The 24331-nt window shown below is 53.9% G+C and overlaps 1 protein-coding gene and 1 pseudogene across 2 annotated transcripts in view; one reads left to right on the top strand and one right to left on the bottom strand.

The window, feature by feature from the left end:
• Positions 1–1491: 1491 nt before the first annotated feature.
• The window catches only part of Zc3h3 (zinc finger CCCH-type containing 3), an 81123-nt gene continuing 58283 nt past the window's right edge, over positions 1492–24331 (top strand). Inside the window, exons 1-3 of one of the 2 annotated variants that reach the window (XM_090339507.1) lie at positions 1492–1647; positions 2976–4272; positions 5024–5220. In XM_090339507.1, coding sequence (XP_090195633.1) covers positions 1560–1647; positions 2976–4272; positions 5024–5220 — 1582 coding nt within the window. In that variant the 5' untranslated portion in view covers positions 1492–1559. The remainder of the gene's footprint in view (positions 1648–2975; positions 4273–5023; positions 5221–24331) is intronic. The other variant, XM_090339506.1, reaches the window with a different exon arrangement.
• On the bottom strand, positions 19111–20126 carry LOC150059337 (TM2 domain-containing protein 1 pseudogene; annotated as a pseudogene).

Genomic DNA, 24331 nt, shown 5'->3' with positions numbered 1-24331 from the left:
CTTCTGCCTGGGCTGGTTTCAGGATTCAACCCTCAGATCTCAGCCTCCTGAGCAGCTAGGATTTACAGGTGTGAACCACCAGCACCCAGGTAGGGATGATTTGTTGAAAGCTGAGCAGGCCTGCAGAAAGAGAACAGGTTAAACAAGGTGAGGGACAGTAGTCAGTGAGGAGACCACAGAATAGTGGCTGAGGATTCACAAAAGAGGACGGAAGGCTGATCTCCAAAGCCATGTCACTGGGAGGTGCTAGAACCAGCTTGCATTCTAATTGAGCTGCCCAAGTGCCTGTCACTCTGCACGAATCCAAGACAGGCAGGACACGGGGCAGGGTCCTAAAGATGAGATGTTAGGGCTAGGGGTGTGGTGAAGTGCTCTTATCTGAAAGCATGTTAACCTGCTGTAAAGGACTATAAGACGTTCTCCTTTTTCGGTATTCATAAACAGTAGGACCCTTGATCTTTTTTTTTGTGCACAGTTTTTACATGTGCTTCATTTCTTTCCTTTGGGGAAATTCCTAAATGTGAAATAGTCACAGGGCTAGAGGTGCGGCCCTGAGCTCACACTCCTACCCGGGGGCGGGGGGAGCGTGGGGCCCGGCGGGGCAGGCCCGCCTGGCGAGGCCGGAGGCCGGAGCTGGGGCTGGGGCTCCAGCGGCAGAACGCTAGCCTTGAGCAGCCCTGCCCCGGGCAGCGCCCGGGCCCGGAGTCACTGACGAGGCCGGACAGACCCCGGCTCGGCCTCTCGGCCTCCCCGGTCTAGGAGCTCGGAATGAAGACTTCATCGACTTACAACAGGCCTTAGTGCTGGACCTGCGACTCGGCAGCCTGCAGCTGCAGGGCGGTGGAGGCCCGGGGGGAGCCCGAGGGCCCCAAGAACGGCGGTGCGGTCCATCAGCGGCTGCCGGGCCAGCACGCCTGCGCGGACGACGAACGTCCACCCGCGTGCACGGCGCTTTCCACCGTCGGGGCCGCCGGGCCAGGCTCCAGACCCCCGACCCGGCGCGCCCCGCCCGGCCCCGCCTCCGACGAAGCCCCGCCCCACCCAGCCCCGCCCCCGACGAGGCGCCGGCCCGACGCGCCCCGCCCAGACGAAGCCCCGCCCCCGCCCCCGAGGAGGCCGCGCGCCGCCCAGGCCCCGCCCCCGAGGAGGCCGCGCCCCCGGCGAAGCCCCGCTCCACCCCCGACTTCGGTTCTAACTCCGGTCTCCACCGCAAGCCAGTCTCCGCGTCTTCGGAGGGCCCAGGGCCGTCGGCGGGGTTCCCCGGGCCCGCGAGGCCGCCCGCGAACCCGCCCGCGCCCGGAGCCCCCGTGCGTGGCGCACGACGCGGGCTGTGCGGCGGCAGCTCGGCGGCGGGCTACCGTTTCCGGGCGCCGCCGGATGACGCCACCGACGCCGCTCGCTCCGCGCACGCGTTGCCCGGGCGACGGCGCCCCCCCCACGCAGTCTACGTCTGTGGGAAGCGGCCTCGGCGCCGCCCCGGCTCTCGCCCGGCTCTCGCCCGGCTCCCGCCCCGGCTCCCGGCTGTTGCAGCCCCGCCTGCTGGGGGCCGTCGCGCAGTAATGACGTCGCGGGAACACGGCCCGGCGTTGCGGACTCCGGAGATGGAGGAGAAGGAGCAGCTCCGGCGGCAGATCCGCCTCCTGCAGGGTGAGTCGGCCGCGGCCGCAGCGCGGGCCCGCCTCCCCTCCGCGCCGCCCGCTCTGGGCTCCGGGGGCGTCGGGGGCCCGGCCCGACCCTGGCTCCGGCCGCGGTGGCCAGCGTGTCGGCGGCCTCGGGAGGGGCCGGCGGCCTCCGCGTCTCCCCTCGGGCGGCCGCGTCCGGGGCCGGCCCGGCGGCCGTTCACCCCGCCCGCGGCTGGCACAGCCTCCTCCGAGGCCCGGCCGCCTCCCGGGCGCCTCCCGCGCGCCTCCCGGCTTCCCGCTTGGTAATACCCAGGCGGGTCTTTCTGAGGACCGGGCCGTCATCCTCCGGAAAGTTCTTTCCACAAGGAGGGCCTGGAAGGCGCGTGCGGAGGAGAGTCCGGCTGCCTCCGGCGCCCCTCGCCCCTCGCCTGAAGGGTCACCCGCAAGAGCGGGGCCTTGGGCCCCAGCCCGGCCACTGCCTGCTGACTTGCCTGCCCCTCCGCTTCTGTAGGAGATGGTGTCATGTCTGGCATTTCGTCAGCCGGTGTGTCAGTTCTTCTTCTTTCTTCTTTGCCATGTGTGTCAGATCTGTTACTCCGAGTGGAGCTTACTGAGGTTCGAGTCTGCCCTTCCCAGCGGTGGGCAAGCTAGAAGGGCTCTGTGGCTGGCTTGTCCCTCTTGTCCAGACATTACTGGGTCTGAGTGGTGTGAAGTGATGCTTGCCCCCAAAGCATTGTAGACACAGTACTCTGTCAAGTAGAAACTGTCATACCACAGGGTTGCATTTTCAGAAAAAGCAAATAGAAACAGGGTTGGAGTAGGACTGATGGGGAAAAGGCACCTTGGAATTAACAGGCCCAGGGGATTGGACTGAGCTGTCAGTGGTTGGTGGGACTGGGAGCTGCTACTCCGAAGCAAGCAGGGCTTGTGTATAAGATAGGGTCTGGGTCTGGTTGGGGGTATCTTTGATGCTCTTCCAGGGGATTGGTTCAAAAGCAGTTGTGTGTTTGTGTGTGTTGGTACTGGTGCTTGAACTCAGGACCTTGAGTTTGCTAAGCAAGTGCTCTGCCATTTGTTGCCAGGGCTTGAACTCAAGGCCTAGATGCTGTCCCTGAGTTGTTTGCTTAAAGCATTTCTACCACTTGGGCCACAGCTCCACTTCTGGATTTTTGGTGGCTGGAGATAGAGTCTCACAGACTTTCCTTACCAGGCTGGCTTCGGATAGAAATCTTCAGATTTTTAGCCTCTGGAATATAAACTAGGACTACAGTGTGAGCCACTGGCACTTGGCTGACTACTGTTACTTTGATTTATACCTTCTGGTTAATTGAGGCTGTGATTGTATCTTTCCAGGTCTAATTGATGACTACAAGAACCTCCATGGCAATGCCCCTGCTCCGAGCACCTCAGCAGCTTCCCAGTGGCAGCCATCTGCTTACCACAGTGGCAGGGCCTTTAGTGCCCGCTATCCTCGCTCAAGTCGGAGGAGCTTCTCCTCCCAAAATGGGCCTTCATGGCGCAAGAAATACTCTCTTGTAAATCGGCCCTCTAGAACATCTGACACAGCTGGTGACCGTGCTGTGTCCACGCCACTTGGAGCTGGAAGAAGCCAAGGCCCTGACCCCCAGCAGTATGTCTTTGAGAGACAGGTCCAGCTCAATCCAGATCAGAACATGATCATCAAAATCAAGCCGCCATCCAAGTCCAGCTCCATGGGTCCAGCTTCAGGGGCCCAGCGGGGCTCTTTGAAAGAGTATTGTGACCCTGCCTGGAGTGACCAAAGACCCCAAGAAGGTGAAGGTGAGCCCCCTGGTGGGCAGCTGCCCACCTCAAGGCCAGGAAGAGCCAAGGGAAGCTACAGTGCAGAGGAGCCCCTTCTGGTCTGCCAGAAGGAGCCTGGCAAGTCTCGAATAGTGAAATCTGTGGGCAGCAGGAATGGCAGTCCCCCCGAACCCTCCCGGCGGACAGTCAGTGAGAGTGAAATCACTGTCAAAGGCCACCTCTCATCTTCTACCCTGGCCCACAAGGCAGCGCCATCTCCTGCTGCCAGCAGTGGTGCCACACACTCTGATGAGCGAGAAGAGAATTCTGGCCTCCCTGATGAGCCAGCTCCCTCTGGCTCAGTGCTGGCCCTGACAAGACCAGTTTCGGGGACCAAGCAGGCCCGGGAGGCCTCTCTGCTAGTACCTTGTAGAAGCAATAAGTTCCGGAAAAACAACTACAAATGGGTGGCTGCCTCAGCGAAGAGCCCTCGGGCCACTCGGAGGTCCCTTAGCCCCAGAACAATGGTGGAGAGTGCGAACAGGGCTCCCTGTGGTACGGCTGGAAAGGCAGAGAAGCCACAAGCCAGAGCCGAGCCAGAGGCCAGGCCCCGGAAGCTGGCAGCGTCCTCCAAGCCTGGGGCCTCTCATAGCAAGTACAAGTGGAAGGCTTCCAGCCCCTCTGCTGCTGCCCCTGCCCCTTCCTTCTGTTGGGAGCCAGAGGGTGGCAGCAAGGACCCCACTTCCAAGCTTTCCCCAGCCCCATCTAGATCCCCGACGGAGGACAGACCAGCAGTGGGGTCCAGCAGCGTGAAGCCTGTCTTTGGGGAGACCTCAGCATACAAAGTGAAGAGTCGCACCAAGATCATTCGGAGGCGGGGCAGTGCCAGGTGAGGCCCCCGCCCTCCCCCCTCCCCCTGCCCCCACCAGCACCACCCTGGCTCTTGTCCTGTGGGGAGGAAAGGAAGGAGCATGGTTGGGTGCTTCCATTAGAATAGCAGTGAGGCTAGAGCTAAAGATGCATAAGGTGGGCTCGGGGTGGCTCAGGGACCTGCTCAGGACCCCAGCCATGCGTTGGGAGGGGGCTGCAAGGGCCTTGTTGCAAGGCCCATCCTTTTCTCCTGCTGAAGGACACATGTGGTAGTCCAGGTGTTGGAGGAGCAGCCTCGTGGGTCTTCAGTGTGTGGCGGGGGGGGGGGGGGGGAATGGGGGGGAGGTGGGAGACTCGCGGCTGCTCCCAGCCTGGAGCTCTGGGTACTACCTAGGGGTGCTCTTGGCTCTAGGAGCCCAGGCTGTGGGCACATTGCCCTGCCGCAGGTGGAGGGATGCTCTGGTTGTGCTGCGGTAGCCACTTGTGGTGGGGCTGGTGCCCTGCAGTTTTTGGGCTTTCTGAGCCTTGGGCTCTGTGGCTCCCTTGAGAGAAGCTGCTGTGGCTGAAGGTGGCTGCCCCAGTGCAGGCAGATTGGTTTAGCCCCGCCACTCCCTTTGTGGCAGTCAGGGCCCTGGCGGGATGGGGAGGGCAGGGCCCTGCATGGGCCCTGGCTGGCTCTGGTTGCATTCCCTTGTCCCCTTCCCTTGGTCTCTGGGCGGGCAGAATCACCTGGTGAGCTTGCTGATAGGGCATGTGTTTTGTCTCCATAGCCTTCCTGGGGACAAGAAAAACAGCCCCGCCCTTGCCACCAGCACCAGGAGCCATTTCAGTCTGCGGCGGAGACAGGCCCTCCGCGGGAAGAGCAGCCCCATTCTGAAGAAGACCCCCACCAGGGGCCTTGTGCAGGTCACCAAGCATCGGCTGTGCCGTCTGCCGCAGAGCCGGGGCCACCTCCCCACCAAGGAAGGTATGCCGGGAACGGCGGGCACAGCCTGGGAATGGTCATCTTGCCAGCCTCAGTTGGGTGTTAACCGGCTTCTCTTGTCACGTGGTCCTGGCCCTGGAAGGTTATGGGGGGAGTGGGGCAGAGGCCAGGGTGCGTTGTCCTGTGCACTGTGCGTTCCTCTGTCTGTCCCTGCTGCACCTCCGGGGCAAGTTGAAGACGGTGGCCACTCAGTGCTTCCAGCCTCTGCCTCCTGAGCCAGCCCAGGGCTGAGGGTGCCCCTTCCTGTCCCAAGCTAGTCTGGTGGGAATTCAGTAGCCCTCATCTGAGTGACTGGTCGCCTGTGCGATGACTCCTGAGAGCCTGCACATGCGGGTGTGGCATGGTCCTGTGACAGCCTGTCCCCCACTGGGAGTGCTGTGCCAGGACAGGCCCAGAAGGGTGCGTGCTTGGGGATGGCACTTCTGGTGTCAGCGTGCAGAGTGGGTTGTCTGGCGCCTGCAGTCCTGTGTTCTCTCTTGATGTACTTGGGCAGATGTGGGTAGATGGAGAGGGTAGAGGGCTTGGGGACTAGCAGGCCTGGATATAGGTAGTCCAAGTGGCACTGACATTGGTGACTGTGTGCCGGGTGTGGCACTTGGGGACTGTTCCTGGCTGGACAGGAACAATCTGGAGAAGGCTCATGGAGGAGTGGTTCTGGGAAGAGCCAAGAGCCTATACAGGTCTGGCCATAGAGAGTGGGTATGGAGCCTGAGCCTTCCGAGGGCGGAAGGTGCTCTGTCACCGTGGCCACAGGGTGTGAGGAAGCGAGGCTGGAGGGCACGGCTGCCAGGCTATCCCATGTGGCTGTGTGCTGGGGCCGGTGTGGTCTTCTGTGTGACAGGGGCTGGGGTCTATGGTGAGGGGCTGCGTGGGAATGCAGACCCAGGAGTGAGCTGGACAGTGGACCCCCGCAAGGTGGAAGAGGCCCCTGGCTTTGAGTGGCAGAAGTAGAGGGCCTGCTGGTGTGACCAGCAATATGAATGTAATGCTGTGGAGACCATTGCTGGAATCTCCAAAGTTGTGCCTGTGCCCTGGTGTATTTCCTCTTTAGGTCCCAGGCAGGGTGGGGTGCAGGCTGTGGACAGTGAAGCTGGCTCCTGCTGGCTCGCTGTGACACTCAGGAGTCTCATGGAGCAGCCAGGCAGGGGGCAGCTGTGCGTGCAGGCAGTGCACTGCCTCAGGTTGGCTGCCAACCAGGGTAGAAGGAAGGCCTCACAGCCGTATGTGATCCAGGGTCAGGGAAGCGAGGAGGCCAGGGGCAGGCGCTAGGTTGTAAGGAAAGTTCTTGTGGGAAGAGGGGGTGGCTGTGGTTCTCATTGGGAAGTCAGGGAGGGACAGCAGAGGGAGCTGGGCTAGGTCACTGTGTTCAGGAGCGTCAGGTGGTTGTGTTGGACCGTGAGTGCCTAGCAGGCTGGAGCAGACCGTGAGCAGGAGGGCATGATGCCATGCCAAGGTGTGGTCCTTATCCTTGCATGCAGGCAGGTGGCCTGTGAGAGTTGAGCACAGGAGTGAAGCTGAGCCTGTGTCCTGCGCAGTTCCTCAGGCAGCTGGTCCCAGAGATCTATTGCAGACCTCCAGGCAGGCAGAGGCCCGTGGGTGGACTGTCTGGGGCATTGGCTGAGGAGAAGGGAGGGGATGGGAGTGAGGAAATTCCCTGAACAGGCTACATCCTCCCTGGTTGCCCAGGAACTGAGGCCTGTGTGTCCTGGGCACTCTGGGGCTGCCATGGGTTGGGGACTAGAATGAGCCACGATGCTAAAGGAGTGGCCTCTGAACATGGCAAGGGCTGCCCCCTCCTCTGGCTGCTTGGAGCCTTCTCTTATCCCATATCTTTGCAGAAAATGCTTACCGTCAGCTCTCACTGTCCTTTTGGAAGGGACATGAGTGCCTGGCTGTCCAGGGAAGAACGTGGTTGCCAAGTGGGCGCCTGCATGGGAAAGGGAGGAAAGGCCTCAGGCCTGCTGTACAGCCCAGCTTCCAGCAGAGGGCACCCTTGTTCCTCTTATTCCTTATCCACCTTTTTCTGGTAATTGATTGCCTAATTTCCTCTTTATGTGAAAGAAAGCAGATATCAGGTAATTTGCAGCAATAACCTGCTAATGCTGGGCCAGTATCGAAACTCCCCTGTTCATTTCAAGTGGCAGATAAAACACTAATACATAATTATCCTTGCAAATTGGATTGTTTTAAATAACCAAAAGGCTAGGGCCAGGAGAAAGCGATCCCATCTCTTGGAGTTACTCTTGCAGCGTAATTGCCGCGTTCAATCAATTTCTTTGGCATTAGAAATTCCATCACAATCAACATTAAGCTTTATTCATTGTGATGGTTAAGAGCCGGGCCATTTCTCCTCTTTTTCTTAACTGGCAAAATTAATCAGGGCAAAGATTTTAAACATTTACCCGTGCGAAAGAGGTCAGCCCTGCCACTGTACTGCTCAGCAGATAAGGGGGCTAATAAAAAGAAAATTGAATTACTAATGATCGCCAGGAACCGAGTATATAAAACCCAGCCATCGCCAGTTCAGGAGAAGGAGAATCAATTTTCTTGGGACAAGGTGCGCTCATTTTTTATTTTGGCGCATATTATCAGCAATTTAATTTGAGAGCACATAAACAGGAGGAAACGTTAGGAAATAATGAGCCTGGAGGTGTAAAGTGCTGCAGGATATATGCTGTACACAATTTATTTGGCACAACAGATAATCGCTTTAATTGAATTCAAAACTGCATTGTTCAGCAGAGGAGGGCTGCTCCCGCCTGGGGACTGAGAGTGTCAGGAAAGTTCCTGCCTGACTCAGTGCCTTCCTCCTGTCTGCGGCCCCAAGGCCTCCTGAGTGCTCCCTGGGAAGATTCTTCCACCTGAGTCAGACTTAGGCTGAGGAGTGGGCTGAGGGCCTCTCCCTGCTGTCAGTCTGGGATGGAGGATTGGTTCAGGGTGCCCCAGGGGAGGCCAAGGCTGTGCACGCAGTGACACCACACCCGCTCAGTCTGGGGTGTCCGTGTAATTGCAGCCCTCAGTAGTCACAGCGTGATGGCAGCCGATGGCTCTCAGCTCCGGCTGTGTCCTGGGGCCTGAGGTGACAGCTGGACTCTGCGGAGGTGGTGCCCAGGTGCTGGTGGCCTACAAACCTCAGGTCCCCTGTGCACCATTTCTCTTGGCCCCAGGCAGGGGTTCCCTCCACTCAGCTCTGCTGTGCTTCACCTGCCCAGGCAAATGGATGTGCTGCGGCCATTTTCCACCCACTGTCCCTGTGCCCCTGCGTGAAGCAGGAAGTCCTCAGATCTCAGCCCCCTGAGCAGCTAGGGGGCTCAGCCCGTGGTGTGAGCCACTTCAGCTGGCTGGCGTCCTTCTTTTGACCACTCAGAGGCTTATCTTTTGGCGCCGCTGCTCCTGCAGAGTGCTGAGCATGGGGTGGGTGGGGTGGAGAGGGATCCTTTCTTAGCTGCCTCCCCAGCCACCTGGGGGAAGGGGCGGCTTGGCTGGCAGCCTTGGGCATGGAAGCTTGGCTGGTGTTCCTCCTCCCGCCAAGGGTTTCCCCTCAGTGTGCTCACAGATGTGTTGGGGCCTGGAATATGCTAGCCTTTTGGCTTTGCTGTCCCCAGCAGCCCCTTCTGTCTTCTCTGGAAGCCTTTAGACCTTTCTCACTGCGCTCTGAAGTCCAGTGAGAAGGCCCACCTTCTCTCCGGCCTCTTCCCAGGCCCTGCCTCTCGGAGCCCAATATTGGCAAGCTCTGCGCTTGCCTGCTTCCCAGTGCTGTTCCTCCACCAGACCTCCCTTCCCGTGGATGGCCGGTGTGTTGTCGTGGCCAGCCTTCCCAGATTACCTGGTCTAGGGTCACCATCTTCAGGCTGCCCCAGCACCGGGAATAGGTCTGCTTACTGCCTCGTTCATTTCCCCTCTCTTCTCTCCCTTCCTCCTCTTAAAAATAATTCTGGTACCAGGGTTTGAGCTCTGGGCCTTGCACTTACTTGGCTAGCTTGCTCGTCTGGGGCTCTAACACTTGAGCCTTATACCTCATCTCCCTACTTTTCTTTCTTTCCTTCTTTCTTTTTTTTTGTGCCAGTCCTGGGCTTGAGCTCAGGGCCTGAGCACTGTCTTGGACTTTCTCAAGCCTAGAGCTCTACCACTTGAGCCTTAGCAGCACTTCCGGCTTTTTTTTTTCTATGTATGTGGTACTGAGGAATTGAACCCGGGTCTTTGTGCATGCTAGGCAAGCACTCTACCACTAGGCCAAACTCCGGGCCCCTCATTCCCCTCCCCCCCATTTCTTTTCTTCTATCTGATAGTACTGGGGTTTGAACTCCAGGCTTCACACTTGCTGTGCTGGCCCTGCACCACTTGAGCCATGTCCTTATTTTCGTTGTAGGACTTGCCTGTCCTCTTGTGTGAGGTGCCAGATAGTGGGGTGGGCCTGCCGGAGGCTCTGTGTGCAGGGCTGGCTGCAGAGGGTGCTCAGGGAAAGTGTTCCCTGCCGCACCACACAGCTCCAGATAAGTGAGCGAGCTCTGTCCTGCCAGGAGCCCCCTCTCCCGTCTGACCTCCCAAGCCGGCCCTTGAGTGGGCGGTGCGTGGACGATGGGCAGAGTGTGGACAAGGGTCCTGTGTACCTAGGAGCTCCGGACCTCACGTGGTCTGAAGTGTCAGCTCATAGCCGAGGGAGAGAAGAGGTCTGCAAGGAGCTGACCTCCCTGCTGGGATGGTACCCCTGCCCCTTGCCAAGGTGGGCACAGTAGGCAAAGGCTCCCTCTCACCCTGGGCTGTAAATTAAGCTGCAGCCTCGGGAACGGGTCCTCTGGCAGGGCCTGAGCTGGACAGCTTTCCGGGGCCTCTGCAGCGGAGTGCACCTGCTGACTGCGTTCTGGAGGCGTGGAGGCTCAGGTTGTGACGTACGTGCTGCCTGGTCCAGGCATGGATGCCTCTCCCTGTGTGTGGCTCCAGTGGAGGAGGCAGCCGCTGCGGTGTGTTTGGTGGCTCTGTCCCCTGGGACCCAAGGTGCTGTGGGCAGTGCTCCGGGAGGCCACTGTGGCTGCAGCAAAGGACAGAGGCCAGGCCTCTCTTTCTTGTGGGTGTTGGGAGCAGCCTGTGCCTGGTGCGAGGGCCTGGAACCTGGCTGGAGGGTGGGCATGGAGCAGCTCTGCCCTCCAGGCTCAGTGCCAGGAAACTGCGCCCTCATTCATTTCCTTATCCGTCAGGGTTGATTCTGGACTTGCTGCACAGATGGAGCCAGTGGAGCCTTTGGGTGCTACGGCCAGGGTGGCGTGCCTATGCATTGTGGGTGCTGGCAGTGCTGTGTGGGAGCCCTGCCCAGAGCCTGGCCTGGGGCTTGAACCCATCATGGCTCACGGCTCCGCAGCTGCGCTGCTTGATTTCACCACTGTGAACACCGTTCAGGGTGTGAGAGCACTTAAATCTGGAGTCCTGCTTTCATAAGGGAAAAGCAAAGTGCTGAGTTAGGCTCTGGGAGAGGCAGCCACAGCCATCCTTGGGTCTTGCATAAATTATCAGGCACGCCGGAGGCCTCTGATTCTCCGTTTGTCGTGGCTGTGCTAATTAATTATTCCACAAGAATTGACGTGGCAGTGCATGTGTGTGCAGTTCATGGCAGAGTCCCGGGGCTTGCCAGGCCTGTGTGATTCCAGGCTTGGGAAGGGGCTAGAGCCTGTTCCTTGAGGGGCCCTGGGTCCCCTGGCTTGGGTCAGGTGAACTGAGACGGTCCTCTTGTCACCTGCATTCCTCGGGAATGACTACATCTCCTGTGCCTCTTGGCAGACTTTAGGCCAAGCACAGTGCCTTGGCAGCTAGATCTGGGCCAGCTTGAGACTGTTTGGGAGTCCAGGCCTGACAGAGGAGCTGGGTTCCAGGGTCAACGCTGTGTCCAGCCACCTCTGGCAGGCTGCTGGGGCCCACATGGCGTGCTTTCTGGTGCTGGGGGTTTTAGGGAGCATGGCACAGTGTGGTGCTGGATGCCCTGCTCCTCCCACTCTGCCTCCTTAGGCAGTGGAGCCCTGTGGCTGCATGTGGGCTCTCCGCACACTTCCTGGCACTGTCCGTCACCAGCAGGAAGTCCTCTGGGCCTGGCAAGTGTTCAGGCAGCCTTGGTGGGCGTCTGCTGGTAAGAGTGCCCGGTGTGGGTGTGGCCCTGGATGTCTTGGAGGTCCTAGGAATTTGTCTGTGTCCAGGCCTGGGGCTTCTCTTTACTGAGGGCTTTATCTTCCCTGTAGCTTCTCCTCTGCCTTCTCCTCCCTCAGGAACCCTTGCCTGAGGACCCCTTAGTGGTGCTGTGGTCCCACCAAGCCAGGCTGGCTTTGGTCAGAGCCTCGTGTGGATGTGGGTGTCGGCCAGGGGACGCCTTGGTTCTCCTGGGTTTCTGATGAGGCCCCCTTGCTCTGCCATCCCTCCCCTGCCATGTAGTGATGGCCAGCTTGTGGTCTGGGGACAGCCAGGGCAGAGTGGGCATTGAGCTGGGGGTCTCTCCATGTGGGTGGCGGCCCTTGGCTGGATAGGGCTTCCTGAAGGCTGGAGGACAGAGGATGTTGGCAGCAGGCAGGTCCTGAGTGGGGGTGCTGTGAAGGGCGGGAGGGCTCTGGGAGCTGTCTGGCCAGGAGGCCGTGCTGATGGCTGGCCTGAGCACTCTAGGGGAGGTCAGCTTGTGATGGATTTTTAGTCGAGCTGTGTGTGTGTTTGGAAAGGGTGTGGTTTCCAGCTCTGGGTGTGGATGTAGACAGCAAATAGTATTAATTGTATGCCTTCCAGGTCCAGAGGGAGGAAGGAAGTGGCAGACCTGTGAAGATGTCTTAGAACCTTCCATTGTGCCAACCCAGCATTTGATATCTTGAGGTCACTTTGCTGCATGCAACCAATTTGAAATTGTTTTTCCCTGGAGGAGAAATGTCCTCTCAGTCTTGAGTAATGCTTCATGTGCTGTGTTGTCACATGTTGACATTTGTAGTATGGGGGCCCATGTATATAAACAGAAAATGTACAGGTTTATACATATGGACATGTATATGATACACATATGCTCAGCTTGTCTCTATTGTGTTTAGTTGATCTGTATGTAGCATATCATTACTTTATTGGTTTTGTTTTTGGCAGGACTGTGGTTTGAACTCAGGGCCTTGTACTTGCCAGGCAAGTGCTGTACAACTTGAGCCATGTCTCCAGTCCATTTTGCTTTTAGTTGTTTTTCAGGTAGGGTCTTACGTTTTTGCTTGGGCTTGCCTCAAAGTGCAACCCTACCTATCGCCTCCAGAATTCTAGCTGCATGGCACCACACCTGGCTTATTAATTGAGATGTTAGCCTAGAGATGTTCGGATAGCCTAGAGCTCTGATTCTCCCCAGCACCACCTCCTGTGTAGCTAGGGTTACGTGTGAGTTGCTGTGCCTGGCCCAAATAGTTGGCTTTTAAATGTAGTCTTAAAATGCCATTTAGAATATCTCGTCTGTTTGTTCAGGGTTTTCTTTCTTTCTTTCTTTTTTCAAGAGCTTGGGGGTGGGGGGCAGACTGCTGGCTGCATGAGATGGAGGAGAAGGATAAGGGGGAAAGAGAGAGAGAGCTCTTTGTTTCCGTTTAAGTGGAGATAAGAATGTTTATTGGGTCCCGTGGTGGTTCAGGCCTGTATTCCTAGCAACTTAGGAGGTTGAGATCTGAGGATCATGGTTTGAAGCCAGCCCAGGCGGGAAAACATTGGAGACTATCTCCAATGAAGCACCAAGAAAAGCTAGAAGTGGAGCTGCGATTCAAGTGGTAGAGTGCTAGCCTTGAGCAGGAGTTCAGGGACAGTGCCCAGGCCCTGAGTTTAAGCCCCATGACTGACAAAAAACATAAAACAGAAAAACAGAAAAAAAACCTTTGGGGTTGTCGGTATGACTAAGTTGACAGAGTGTTAGCCACTGAGTAAAAATGTTAGGAGGTACTTAGTTCCAGTCCCAGTCTTGGACTTCAAAAGGAAAAGATGGGGGCCGGGAGTGTGGCCTAGTGGTAGAGTGCTTGCCAAGCATGCACGAAGACCTGGGTTCAATTCCTCAGTACCACATACCTAGAAAAAAAGCCGGAAGTGGGGCTGAGGCTCAAGTGGTAGAGCTCTAGCCTTGAGAAAGTCCAAGGACAGTGCTCAGGCCCTGAGCGCAAGCCCAGGACTGGAAAAAAAAAGGAAAGAGTTGTCTAGCTTCAAGCCCTGATCCTCGGATCTCAGCCTCGTGAGTAGCCAGGATTATAGATATGAGCTCCTGGCACCTGGCTATTCAGTGTATTAATTTATTTGGGTTTAAATTTGCCATTTTAAAAATTATTTATTTGTGCCAGGCGCAGTGGCTCACACCTGTAATCCTAGCAACTCAGTAGGCTGAGATCTGAGGATCAGGGTTCAAAACCAGGCACAAAAGGACCTGAGACTCTTATCTCTAATTAGCCTCTAGAAAGTGGGAAGTGGGGTTTGTCTCAAGGGTAGGGTATTGCCTTGAGCTGAAGAGCTCAGAGACAATGCCCAGGCTCAGAGTTAACCCCATGACTCCCCCCCACTAAATTATTTACTTGTGCTGGTCCTGGGTTTGAACTCCATGCTGGGCACTGTCCCTTAGCTTTTTTGTTTTGTTTTGTTTTGTTTTGGTTGTGGGACTTAAACCTGAGCAGCTAGGATTACAGGCATGAGCTACTGTGCCCGGCTGCCCCTTAGCTGATTGAGGCACAGCTCCACTTCAGGCTTTTTGGTTGGTTAGTTGGGGACAAGAGTCTCATAAACTTTACTTTCTAGGCTGGCTTTGAACCATGCTCCTCTGAGTCTCTGGGATCACAGGCTCCTAGCCATTTTTCCTGCACTTTTAGTGGTTTCCCCACAGATTGTGCTGCATACCCACTGGAATGTCCCACTGTGGACATCACCACAGCGATAGACGCCTGTCAGCCCACCTGCAGTCATGCTGTGGACAATGGAAGAAGGGAGATGGCTTCCTCATGGGAGAGCTGTCATGACCTAAACTCCTAACTGTGTGTGTATGCATTCATGGATGTGCATGTGTGCGTGTCCGTTTATTACCAGTCCTGGGGCTTGCCCTCTGGATCTGGGCACTTGACCCTGAGCTTCTTGGCTTATGGCTAGCACTCTGCCACTTGCGCCACAGCACCACTTCCAGCTTTTTTTGTATATGTGGTACTGAGGAATGGAACCATGGCTTCATGCATGCTAGGCAAACACTGTACCACTAAGCCACATTCCCCACATTCCCAGCCCCCTATTTATTTTCTTGGTACTGATTCTTGGGCTTGAACTCAGGGTCTAGGTGCTGTCTCAGCTTTTTTTTTGGCCAGTCCTGGGCTTGAGCTCAGGGCCTGAGCACTGTCCTTGGACTTTCTCAAGGCTAGAGCTCTACCACTTGAGCCTCAGTACCACTTCCAGCTTTTTTCTATGTATGTGGTACCAAGGAATCGAACCCGGGTCTTCGTGCATGCTAGGCAAGCACTTTAACCACTAGGCCAAACTCTCGGCCCTCAGCTTTTTTTTTTCCAGTCCTGAACCTTGAACTCAGGGCCTAAGCACTGTCTTTGGGCTTTCTCAAGGCTAGAGCTCTACCACTTGAGCCTCAGCACCATTTTTGGCTTTTTTTTTTCTATGTATGTGGTGTGGCGGAATCAAACCTGGGTCTTCATGCAAGCTAAGCAAGCACTGTACCACTAGGCAAATTCCTGGCCCAGTCTCAGCCTTTTTTATACAAAACTAGCACTCTATCATTTGAGCCACAGCTCCACTTCGGGATTTTTGGATGGTTACTTGGAGATAAAAGTTTCATCAACTTTCCTGCCTGGGCCATCTTTGAGCCTCCTGAGTAGCTAGGATTATAGGTGTGAGCCACGGGGGCACAGCTTTCTCTATGAACTCAGATATCATAAGATGATTACGCATTAGACATTCACTTAGACTTGCATAGTTAGTCTTCCATCCCCCCCCCCCTCTTTTTCGGGCCTGGCCTTGAACGCAGGGCCTGAATGCTGTCCTTGGGTTTTTCTCAAGGCTAGAGCTCTACCACTTGAGCCACAGCACCACTTCCAGCTTTTTTCTATGTATGTGGTACCGAGGAATCAAACCCGGGCCTTTGTGCAGGCTAGGCAAGCACTCTACCACTAGACCAAACTCCCAGACCCCCATTTCTCTCTTCTTTTTTTGTGCCAGTACAGAGCTTGAACTAAGGGTCTTCCTTGTGTTCTTTCTTGGCTTTTTCACTCGCAGCTTTATTCTTTTGGCTCTGCCTCTAGTCTGACAGTTTGCTGATTAATGGGATATAAGAGTCTCATGGATTTTTCTACCCAGGCTGGATTTGAACTATGATCTTCATAGTAGCTAGGATGACAGGCATGAACCAGTGTTGCTGAGCTTTTTCTTGTTGTTGTTGTTTCTCTTGATTCCTTTCTCTGCTTATACCTAGAAAAAAATATTTCTTAAAATATTTCTTAGCTGGGCTGATTGAAACTTTTTTTTTTTTTTTTCCAGTCCTGGGCTTGGGCTCAGGGCCTGAGCACTGCCCTTGGGTTCTTCTTCTCAAGGCTAGCACTCTACCACTTGAGCCTCAGCACCGCTTCCGGCTTTTTGCTATGTATGTGGGGTACCGAGGAATTGAACCCGGGTCTTCGTGCATGCCAGGCAAGCACTCTACCATTAGGCCAAACTCCCGGCCCCCAAGCTGTGAGATTCTTATCTCCAATTAACCTCTAGAAATCAGGAAGTGGGGCTTGGCTCAAGGGTAGGGTGGTAGCTTGGAGCTGAAGACCTCAAGGGCAGCACCCAGGCTCAGAGTTCAAACCCCATAACCCACAAAAAAATTATATATATATATATATATATATATATATATATCTTACAAGTGGTGCTGTGACTCAAGAGGTAGGGGGGTAGCTTCGTGCTGAAGAGCTGAGAGACAACGCCCAGGCTCAGAGTTCAAGTCCCACGGCTGACAAAAAATAAGTAAATAAAAACTAAATAAGTAAAATAAAAATATTTCTTAAATAAATCCGGGCACTGGTGGCTCATACTTATATTTCTAGCTACTCAGGAAGCTGAGATCTGAGGATTGTAGTTCAAAACTAGGTTGGGCAGAAAAGTCCATGAGACTGTTATGTCTAATTAATCACCAGAAACCTGGAAGTGGTATTGTGGCTCAAGTGGTAGAATGCTAGCCTTGAGCTGAAGAGCTCAGGGCAACCACCAGGCCCATAATCAAGCCCCATGGCCAGCAAAAAAGAAAAAGAAAATAAGTATATATATAATATATACATATTTTTTTTTCTTTAAATAATGCAGTTCCTACTGTGGACCAGTCCCTCAAGTGTTTGTAGGATGATGTCTTTATTTTTACTTGCATTTCTGAAGGGTATTTTGGCTGGGTAAAGTATTTTAGTGGCAGTGCTTTTGCCTAGCATCTGTGAGGCTCTGGGCCGATACTAGCACTGCAGACAGTAAAACATACCAGTTTTAGAGTAGTTATTTTCTTTCTGTGTTTTGGTGATCTCGTTCCATTGCTTTCTGAATTGGCTGCTGCTGTTGAGAAATCTGCTGTCGGGACTTGAGAGTCACACATCTTCCTCTCCCTCTGGTTGTTGCTGAGATTTTTCCCTCTTTGGTTTTCAGCAGTTTTGCTATCACATGCTGAGGTGTGCTTTTAATTTATTCTGTCTAGCTTACTTGTCAGCTATTCCGCTCAGTATAATTTGCCACTAAGTTCATCCCTTGATTTCAGTTTTTAAATTGTAAAATTTCCATTTGTCTTTTTGAATAGTTTCTTGGTCTCTATCAAAGTTTGCTATTTTTTTTCTAGCCTTTGCACATGATCCCTGTGTGTGTGTGTGTGTGTGTGTGTGTGTGTGTGTGTGAGAGAGAGAGAGAGAGAGAGAGAGAGAGAGAGAGAGACAGAGAGAGAGACAGAGAGACAGAGAGACAGAGAGAGAGGGAGAGAGAGAGAGGGAGAGAGAGAGAGAGAGAGAGAGGGGGGGGGGTGGGGGAGGGAGGGAGGGAGGATCTTATTATGCTAGCCTGAAATTTGTGATCATCCTCTTTAGCCTTCTGAGTTGCTGGGGCTTAAGACACATGCCGCCATGCTGGCTTCTAACCACGTTTGAGGCTTGCTTGAATCTGGAGGATAGCATGTGAGTCCTATTGTACATTTTGTTTGTTTGCAGCGATGTAGATCAAACCAGGTTTTCATATACATGAGGTGTGGTCTTCTCTACCCCTGAGCTGCCGCCTTGACCCCAGGCCTTTTTCTTGTTTGTGTTGAGCTTTCCTTCAGCCAGGGCTCTACTGTTGACTTTTTTTAGTTAATTGGAGATAAGTGTTTCACAGACTTTTCAGCTTCCCTAGCAGCTGGGGTTACAAGTATGAGCCACCCGCATATGACTCTTGTTTTTTTTTTGGGGGGGGGGGGCTTGAACTTGGCCTGCATGCTGTCCCTGAGTTCTTCAGCTCAAGGATACCACCCTACCCTTGAGCCAAGCCCCACTTCCTGTTTTCTAGAGGCCCTTTGTGCCTGGCTGGCTTTGGCTTTGAACCTTGATCTGCAGATCTCAGCCTCTTGAGTAGCCAGGATTACAGGCGCGAGCCAGCTGGGTGCTCAGTGCTTGGCTCTATTTTTGTTGTTGTTTCATTCATTGGTTGTACGTAGGTGTATGTGTGTGTGTGTGTGTGTGACTTGTCATTGTGGCAGTTCCAAGCTTGCCTATAATGTATCCCAGTCAGCGTCACCCCCTCATCATTCTCAATCATCCCTATCCCCTCTGCTTCTTAAAACGAATAGGTTTTATGATGTCTTTTCTTTTTTTCCTTTCTCTTGCTGGTCTTTGGGCTTGAACTCTTTGAACCTGGACACTGTCTCTGGGCTTTTGTGCTCAAGGCTAGAGCTGTGCAGCTTGAGCCGTCATGGGTCAGTGGAGGGAAGAGTCTCATGGACTTTCCTACCTGGGCTGGCTTTGAGCTTTGATTGTCAGATTTCAGCCTCCGAGTCGCTAAGGTTACAGGAGTGAGCCACTGGCCCTCTGCTGTATCGTTCAGTTTTCATGCATGAAAACATACTGGTTCAACCAAATTCTCCCTCCTTCACTCCCTGGTGGATCCTTCTCCTTTGTGCGGGTTCTACCTCCAGTAGACCCTTACTTTCCTGTTTTTTTTTTTTTTTTTTTTTTTTTTGCCAGTCCTGGGCTTGGGCTCAAGGTCTGAGCGCTGTCCCTGGATTTTCTCAAGGCTAGAGCTCTACCACTTGAGCCACAGCACCACTTGTGGCTTTTGCTACATACATGGTACCGAGGAATCAAACCCGGGTCTTCGTGCTTGCTAGGCAAGCACTCTACCACTAGGCCATACTCCCGGCCCCTTCTTTTTGTTTTTTTAAGTTATACCTTTCAAAAGAGAAAAAGGACAAGGGGCAACTTACCTTCATAAGAGACATTAAACAATATTGGAAGGCCAGGAGTTTGGCCTAGTGGTAGAGTGCTTGCCTAGCATGCATGAAGACCCAGGTTCAATTCCTCATACTGCATACATGGAAAAAGCTGGAAGTGGTGCTGTGGCTCAAGTGAGAGGGTTCTAGCCTTGAGAAAAAAGTTTCCAATAAGAGTGCTCATGCCCTGAGCTCAAGGAGGCTCAATTGTGTTTCTCTTTTTGAGTATTTATGGCTATAATTGTGTTTTTCTAATGTTTTGTTAATGATAGTCTTTTTTTTTTAAATTTTGCCAATCTGGCCTTGAGCTCAGGGCCTGAGCACTGTCCTTGGACTTTCTCAAGGCTAGAGCTCTACCACTTGAGCCTCAGCACCACTTCTGGCTTTTTTCTATGTATGTGGTACCGAGGAATTGAACCCAGGTCTTCATGCATGCTAGGCAAGCACTCCTACCACCCTACCACTAGGCCAAACTCCGGCCCTAGTGATAGTCTTGTAGGTCTGGTTCCATAGAAATCTATAATGTAACTAGTTCCATCTGAAGGTTCAACAATAAACTCAGGCCTGCAGTTCCACCAAACCTTTTTTATTGGTCTGTTGTGGTTGGTTGTGGGTGTAAGCCTGGACCAGTCCCTAAGCTCTCTGTGCTCACTGCTAGCTCTGCCACTTGAGCCTCAGCTCTACTTCCGGTTTTTGAGTGGTAAATTAGAGGTGAGAGTCTCATGGGGACTTTCCTCTGCCTAGGCTGGCTTTGAAACGCGATCCTCAGATCTCAGCCTCCTGAGTAGCCACTGGTGCCCAGCTTCCACAAAATCCTATAGTGCAAAACTTCAGTAAACCCAATGCAGGGTTCCTAAGATACCATTGATCTGCCCTAACCATCCAAGGAAAAGAGACCGTGCAAATGCCTCCTTGTAGGAGTAGCCCACGTACATTTCAGCATGATATGGGCCGGAGAAGGCCAGCTTCATTTCCAGTAAAATGTGTTTCTTTGCTGCTAGAACCCTTACAAGTTACATTGGGTGCTGGAAAATACATGAACAAGGTAGTGTGTACAGTTAACTGGTGTGTGTGTGTGTGTGTGTGTGTGTGTGTGTGTGTGTGTGTGGAGGGTCATGAGACTTGAACACGCCTGGGTGTCAAGGCTACCACCCTACCCACGTCCCATTTTCTAGAGGTTAATTGGAGATAAGAGTCTCAGGTCCTTTTGTGCCTGGGCTGGCTTTGAACCTTGATCCTCACATCTCAGCCTCGTGAGTAGCTAGGATGACAGACGTGAGCCACCTCGCATGGCTTGCAGTTAACTGGTTCTTGCATAGCATCATTTATTTTGGGCTCTTTAGACATATATTGTCCCACTTTTGAGGTCCTTGCACTTAAATGTCTCCTCACTCCTGGGGGCAGCCGCCCAAGGTCCCCTGGTGACAGTCGTGGGCCCCAGGAGCTGCGGCCCTCTGCCCTTCATCGTGTAGTGTGTTTTAATTGCACCGAGGGGGTGTCATCATGGTATGTCAGATACACATGTGTTAGTTACATTTTGATCAGAATAACCCTCTCTTTGCCTTTTCTTTCCCCCTCCTTTGCAAACCCACTGTCTCAACAGCTCTCATTTTCATTACTTCATTTATTGTAGCAGTGTATTTTGAAATTAACGCTTTCTTTTTCTCTCCATCCCCCCATTCTCCTAAATAGTCCCATAGTTAAAATCATGTTCTATGTGTATGTATATAAACTTAGGTATATTCAAAAAGGAAACATATATAGGTGTATATGTAGGTTCATGTTTTTGGCCTGTGGCTTAAACTCTGGGCCTGTCCCTAAGCTTCTTTTGCTCAAGGGTAGCATACTACCACTTGAGCCACAGCACCACCACTTGGAGCTTTTTCTGAGTAGTTTATTGGAATAAGAGTCTCACAGACTTTTCTGCCCAGCCTGGCTTTAAACTGTGATCCTCAGATTGAGTGGCTATGGTTACAGGCCTGAGCCACCAGTGCCCAGCTATGTATGTCTTTTAGGTTTAGCATCTCCACAGGAGTCCAGTACTTCACATACTCTCTCTCTCACACACACACACACACCTATTTATTTATTTGTTTATGTTGGTCTTGGCCTAGGCACTGTTCCTGAGCTCTTCAGCTCAAGGCTAGCGCTCTACCAGTTGAGCCACAGCACTGCTTCCAGTTTTCTGATTTTTTTTTTGGTCTCTCCTTCCCACCTTTTTTTTTTGTTGGTCATGGGGCCTGAACTCTGGCCTGGTCACTGTTCCTGAGCTCTTCAGCTCAAAGCTAGCACCCTGCCTCAGCACTACTTCTGGTTTTCTAGTGGTTAATTAACCATAAGAGTCTTATGGTCTTCAGTGCCCAGGCTGGCTTTGAACCTGGACCCTCAGATCTCAGCCTCCTGAGTAGCTAGGATGATAGGCGTGAGGCACTGTGCCCGGCTGTGATGTTTGAATTGAAAATAAGAGTTTCACGGACACGCCCAGGCCGGGCGCCGGTGGCTCATACCTACAACCCTAGCTACTTCAGGAGGCTGAGATCTGAGGATTGTGGTTCAAAGCCAGCCTGGGCTGGAAAGTCTGTGAGACCCTTATCTTCAATTAACCGCCAAAAAACCAAAAGTGGTCCTGTGGTTCATGTGATAGAGTGCTAGCCTTGAGCTGAAGAGCTCAGTGTCAGCATCCAGGCCCAGAGTTCAAGCCCCGTGACCAACAAAAATAAAAACGAAAAAGTGTTTCATGGACTTTAGTGTCTAGGCTGGCTTTGAACCTGGACCCTCAGGTCTCAGCCTCCTGGGTAGCCAGGATGACAGGGTGAGCCACTGGCTTTGAACCTGGACCCTCAGGTCTCAGCCTCCTGGGTAGCTAGAATTACAGGCGTGAGCCACCATGCCGGCTGACAATTGATTTTTTTTTCTAGTCCTGGGCTTGAGCTCAGGGCCTGAGCACTGTCCTTGGACTTTCTCAAGGCTGGAGCTCTACCACTTGAGCCTCAGCACCACTTCAGGCTTTTTCTATGTATGTGGTACTGAGGAATGGAACCCGGGTCTTCGTGCGTGCTAGGCAAGCCCTCTACCACTAGGCCACACTCCCAGCCCTCCAGTACTTTTAAAGGCATCCAGTTGTTAAGATTTGCCCGTTGTTGTTTTCCTCTTAATTTTGAATCTCCTCTGATTGCTCATGCCTGGTTGTTTTGTAGAGTAGTGGGCCTTGTTTACAAGGTTGGAGGTTGAGACCGTGACGGGTCCTGCGGGTCCAGGTTGGATGGGGACCATGGTGTACTCACTAGGATGCTGTATGGCCCGCTGACCAGGGCATCGCCTGTGCTGTCTTTCCCGGGCGGGGTGAGGGCCGCCCCATGGCCTGCTGGGCACTTGGGAGGCTGGCCCCTGAGAGTCCCACGCGCTCCCCATGGAGGGGGCTTTTGAGTCACCTGTCTGGCTGCCTGACAAGGGGCGGTGCCGTCTGGGCCCCTGTGCATAGGCCCACTGTGCTCCCACCTGTGGACTTGTAGCACTGGAGAGTGCAGGGGCTCAGGTGTGTGGTCCACGACGGGCTTCGGGTGGCTCTCTACATGTCCACCACAGTCCTAGGTGGGCATAGGAGCTGGCTTGGGGCAGTAGCTGTCAGGCTCTAGCATAGGCTCCTCCCTGCTGTGGCTGGCCAATGGGTCAGCGCTGCACAGGTCAGGGACCTGCTGCGGGATCAGGGCATCCGCAGGGAGAGGCCTGTGCCGGGGGCTAGGGTCCTGGTGCACCTACAAGTTCATTAAAAGTGTGGGTACAAGGGGCCGGTAACCCAGTTACCCAGAGTTCTGGGGTTTGCTCAGCCGAACATGGTGTCGCGGTCATGATCTGAGTCACTTAGAATGCCCAGGAAAACTCCAGGACAGAAAGCTGGCGGTGCGGCTCAAATAGAAGAGCACGTGCCTACTAAGTGGACGGCCTCGAGATCAAATCCTGGTACACCTAAAACAAAACCAGTCTGTCAGCATGGGAGGGCTTGTGAGATTCGAGTGTAGATCTGTTGATCTTTGTCCAGAGTCCCCGGGCTCCCATCTAGGGCTGTGCTCTCTCTGCATCTGCAAAGCTCCTTCGAGCTGCTGTGGACTCCGTGGGCTTCTAGCCTGTCTCATGGTTCTGTGGGCTCTGCTTGTCTAAATCATTGCCTCCCCTGGTGTGTTCCACGCTGCGTAGATCTGTGATGGGCCCTGGCAGCTTCCTTCCTAATTGCCCACCTGTGTCAGGCGTGTAGCGAGTCAGTGGGAGTGCTAGCACACGTGGGTGTGTGGAACTCCTACTGCTGCTGGGGGCAGTCGGCCAGCCATGTGAGAGAGAGAGGCGTTGGAGAGGCGGTCAGGCCCCATCCGTGACTCACAGGGCAGGCACGGAGAGGCCAAGCAGGGTGCGTCCCCCTGTATTCTGAAGTCTAGAAGATGGCAGGGGCCAGGAGTCTCCCTTCCCACCCTGTCTTCTGCTGGGAAGTGTGCTGAAGGCCTGCTTTCTTTTGGAGCCCCCTCACCCCCCGCCGGGAGACTCCACGAGGGTAGAGCTGGCTCTCGCTCCTGTCCATGTCTGGCTTCTCCATAGCTGTGAGCGAGCAGCTAGAGCATGTGTGTGAAGTTGTGTGCGGTGTGGCAGGGTAGACTGTGGCCCAGGTTCCACCTGGCAGAGTGTGGGGTTTAGGAGACGAGCAGCTGGCAGTCCCTGTCACACCGCCTGGGAGTAGAAGCTCCCATTGGGCCACCTCTGGGCAGGGCACGTGGTCACAAGGCCAGCCCTTCTCCTGAGGGGCCCTGCCATGGGTTCTGTGTGCCAGCGCCTTTGTAGCCAGTTTTGACCCTGGACTCAGCTGGATTTGGTGTGCTTGAGGGGCGGGGCCAGGGGGCTGCTGAGCGGCCTGTACACGGAGGCAGTGTTGTCTAATGCGCTAAAGAAGGGCGTTGTTCACGTGTAGCCCCTGGTGCTCAGATTTCATAGATTCCCTACTGCCTGTTGTATCACTGAACTGCAGAGGACATTTGTGGAGGCTCAGCTATTGTTTTAGTTTACATAATTCTTAGGGTTGGGTTTTTTTTTTTTTTTGGTGTTGTTTTGTTTTGTTTTTGGCCGTGGGACTTGAACTTTAGGCCTGGGTGCTGTCCTTGAGCTCTTCAGCTCAGGCTGCTGCCCTACCCCTTGAGCCACAGAGCCAATTCCTGATTTCTGGTGATTAATTGGAGATAAGAGTCTCCTGTAGTGCCTGGACTGGCTTTGAATACAGTCCTCAGATCTCAGCCTCCTGAGTAGTTAGAATTATGGGTGTGAGCCACTGCGTCCAGCTTAGTTTTAACCCTTGAATCTGACCCTTCTGACATTTGTTCAAAATCATATAATTTCCCAGATTCATCATCTGTTTAACTTGCTTTGTTTCCCCTCTACGTAACTTTGGCACCTTTTAATTTTAAGAGGGATGTAGGACCAGGAGCATAGCCTCGTGGTAGAGTGCTTGCCTAGCATTCATGAAGCCCTGGGTTCGATTCCTTATTACCACATATATAAAAAAACTGGAAGTGGTATTGTGGCTTAAGTAGTAGAGCACTAGCCTTGAGAAAGCCGAAGGACAGCGCTTAGGCCCTGAGTTCAAGCCCAGGACTGGCAAAAAAAAAGGGGGGGTCAGTAGGGCCAAGGCCA

This window comes from Megascapheus bottae, chromosome 9 (assembly GCF_031878675.1).
Source record: "Megascapheus bottae isolate mThoBot1 chromosome 9, mThoBot2.hap1, whole genome shotgun sequence".
In the NCBI taxonomy this organism is placed as follows: domain Eukaryota; kingdom Metazoa; phylum Chordata; class Mammalia; order Rodentia; family Geomyidae; genus Megascapheus; species Megascapheus bottae.
The sequence above is the reverse complement of the archived record's forward strand: the minus strand, read 5'-3'. Positions and strand labels throughout refer to the sequence as shown.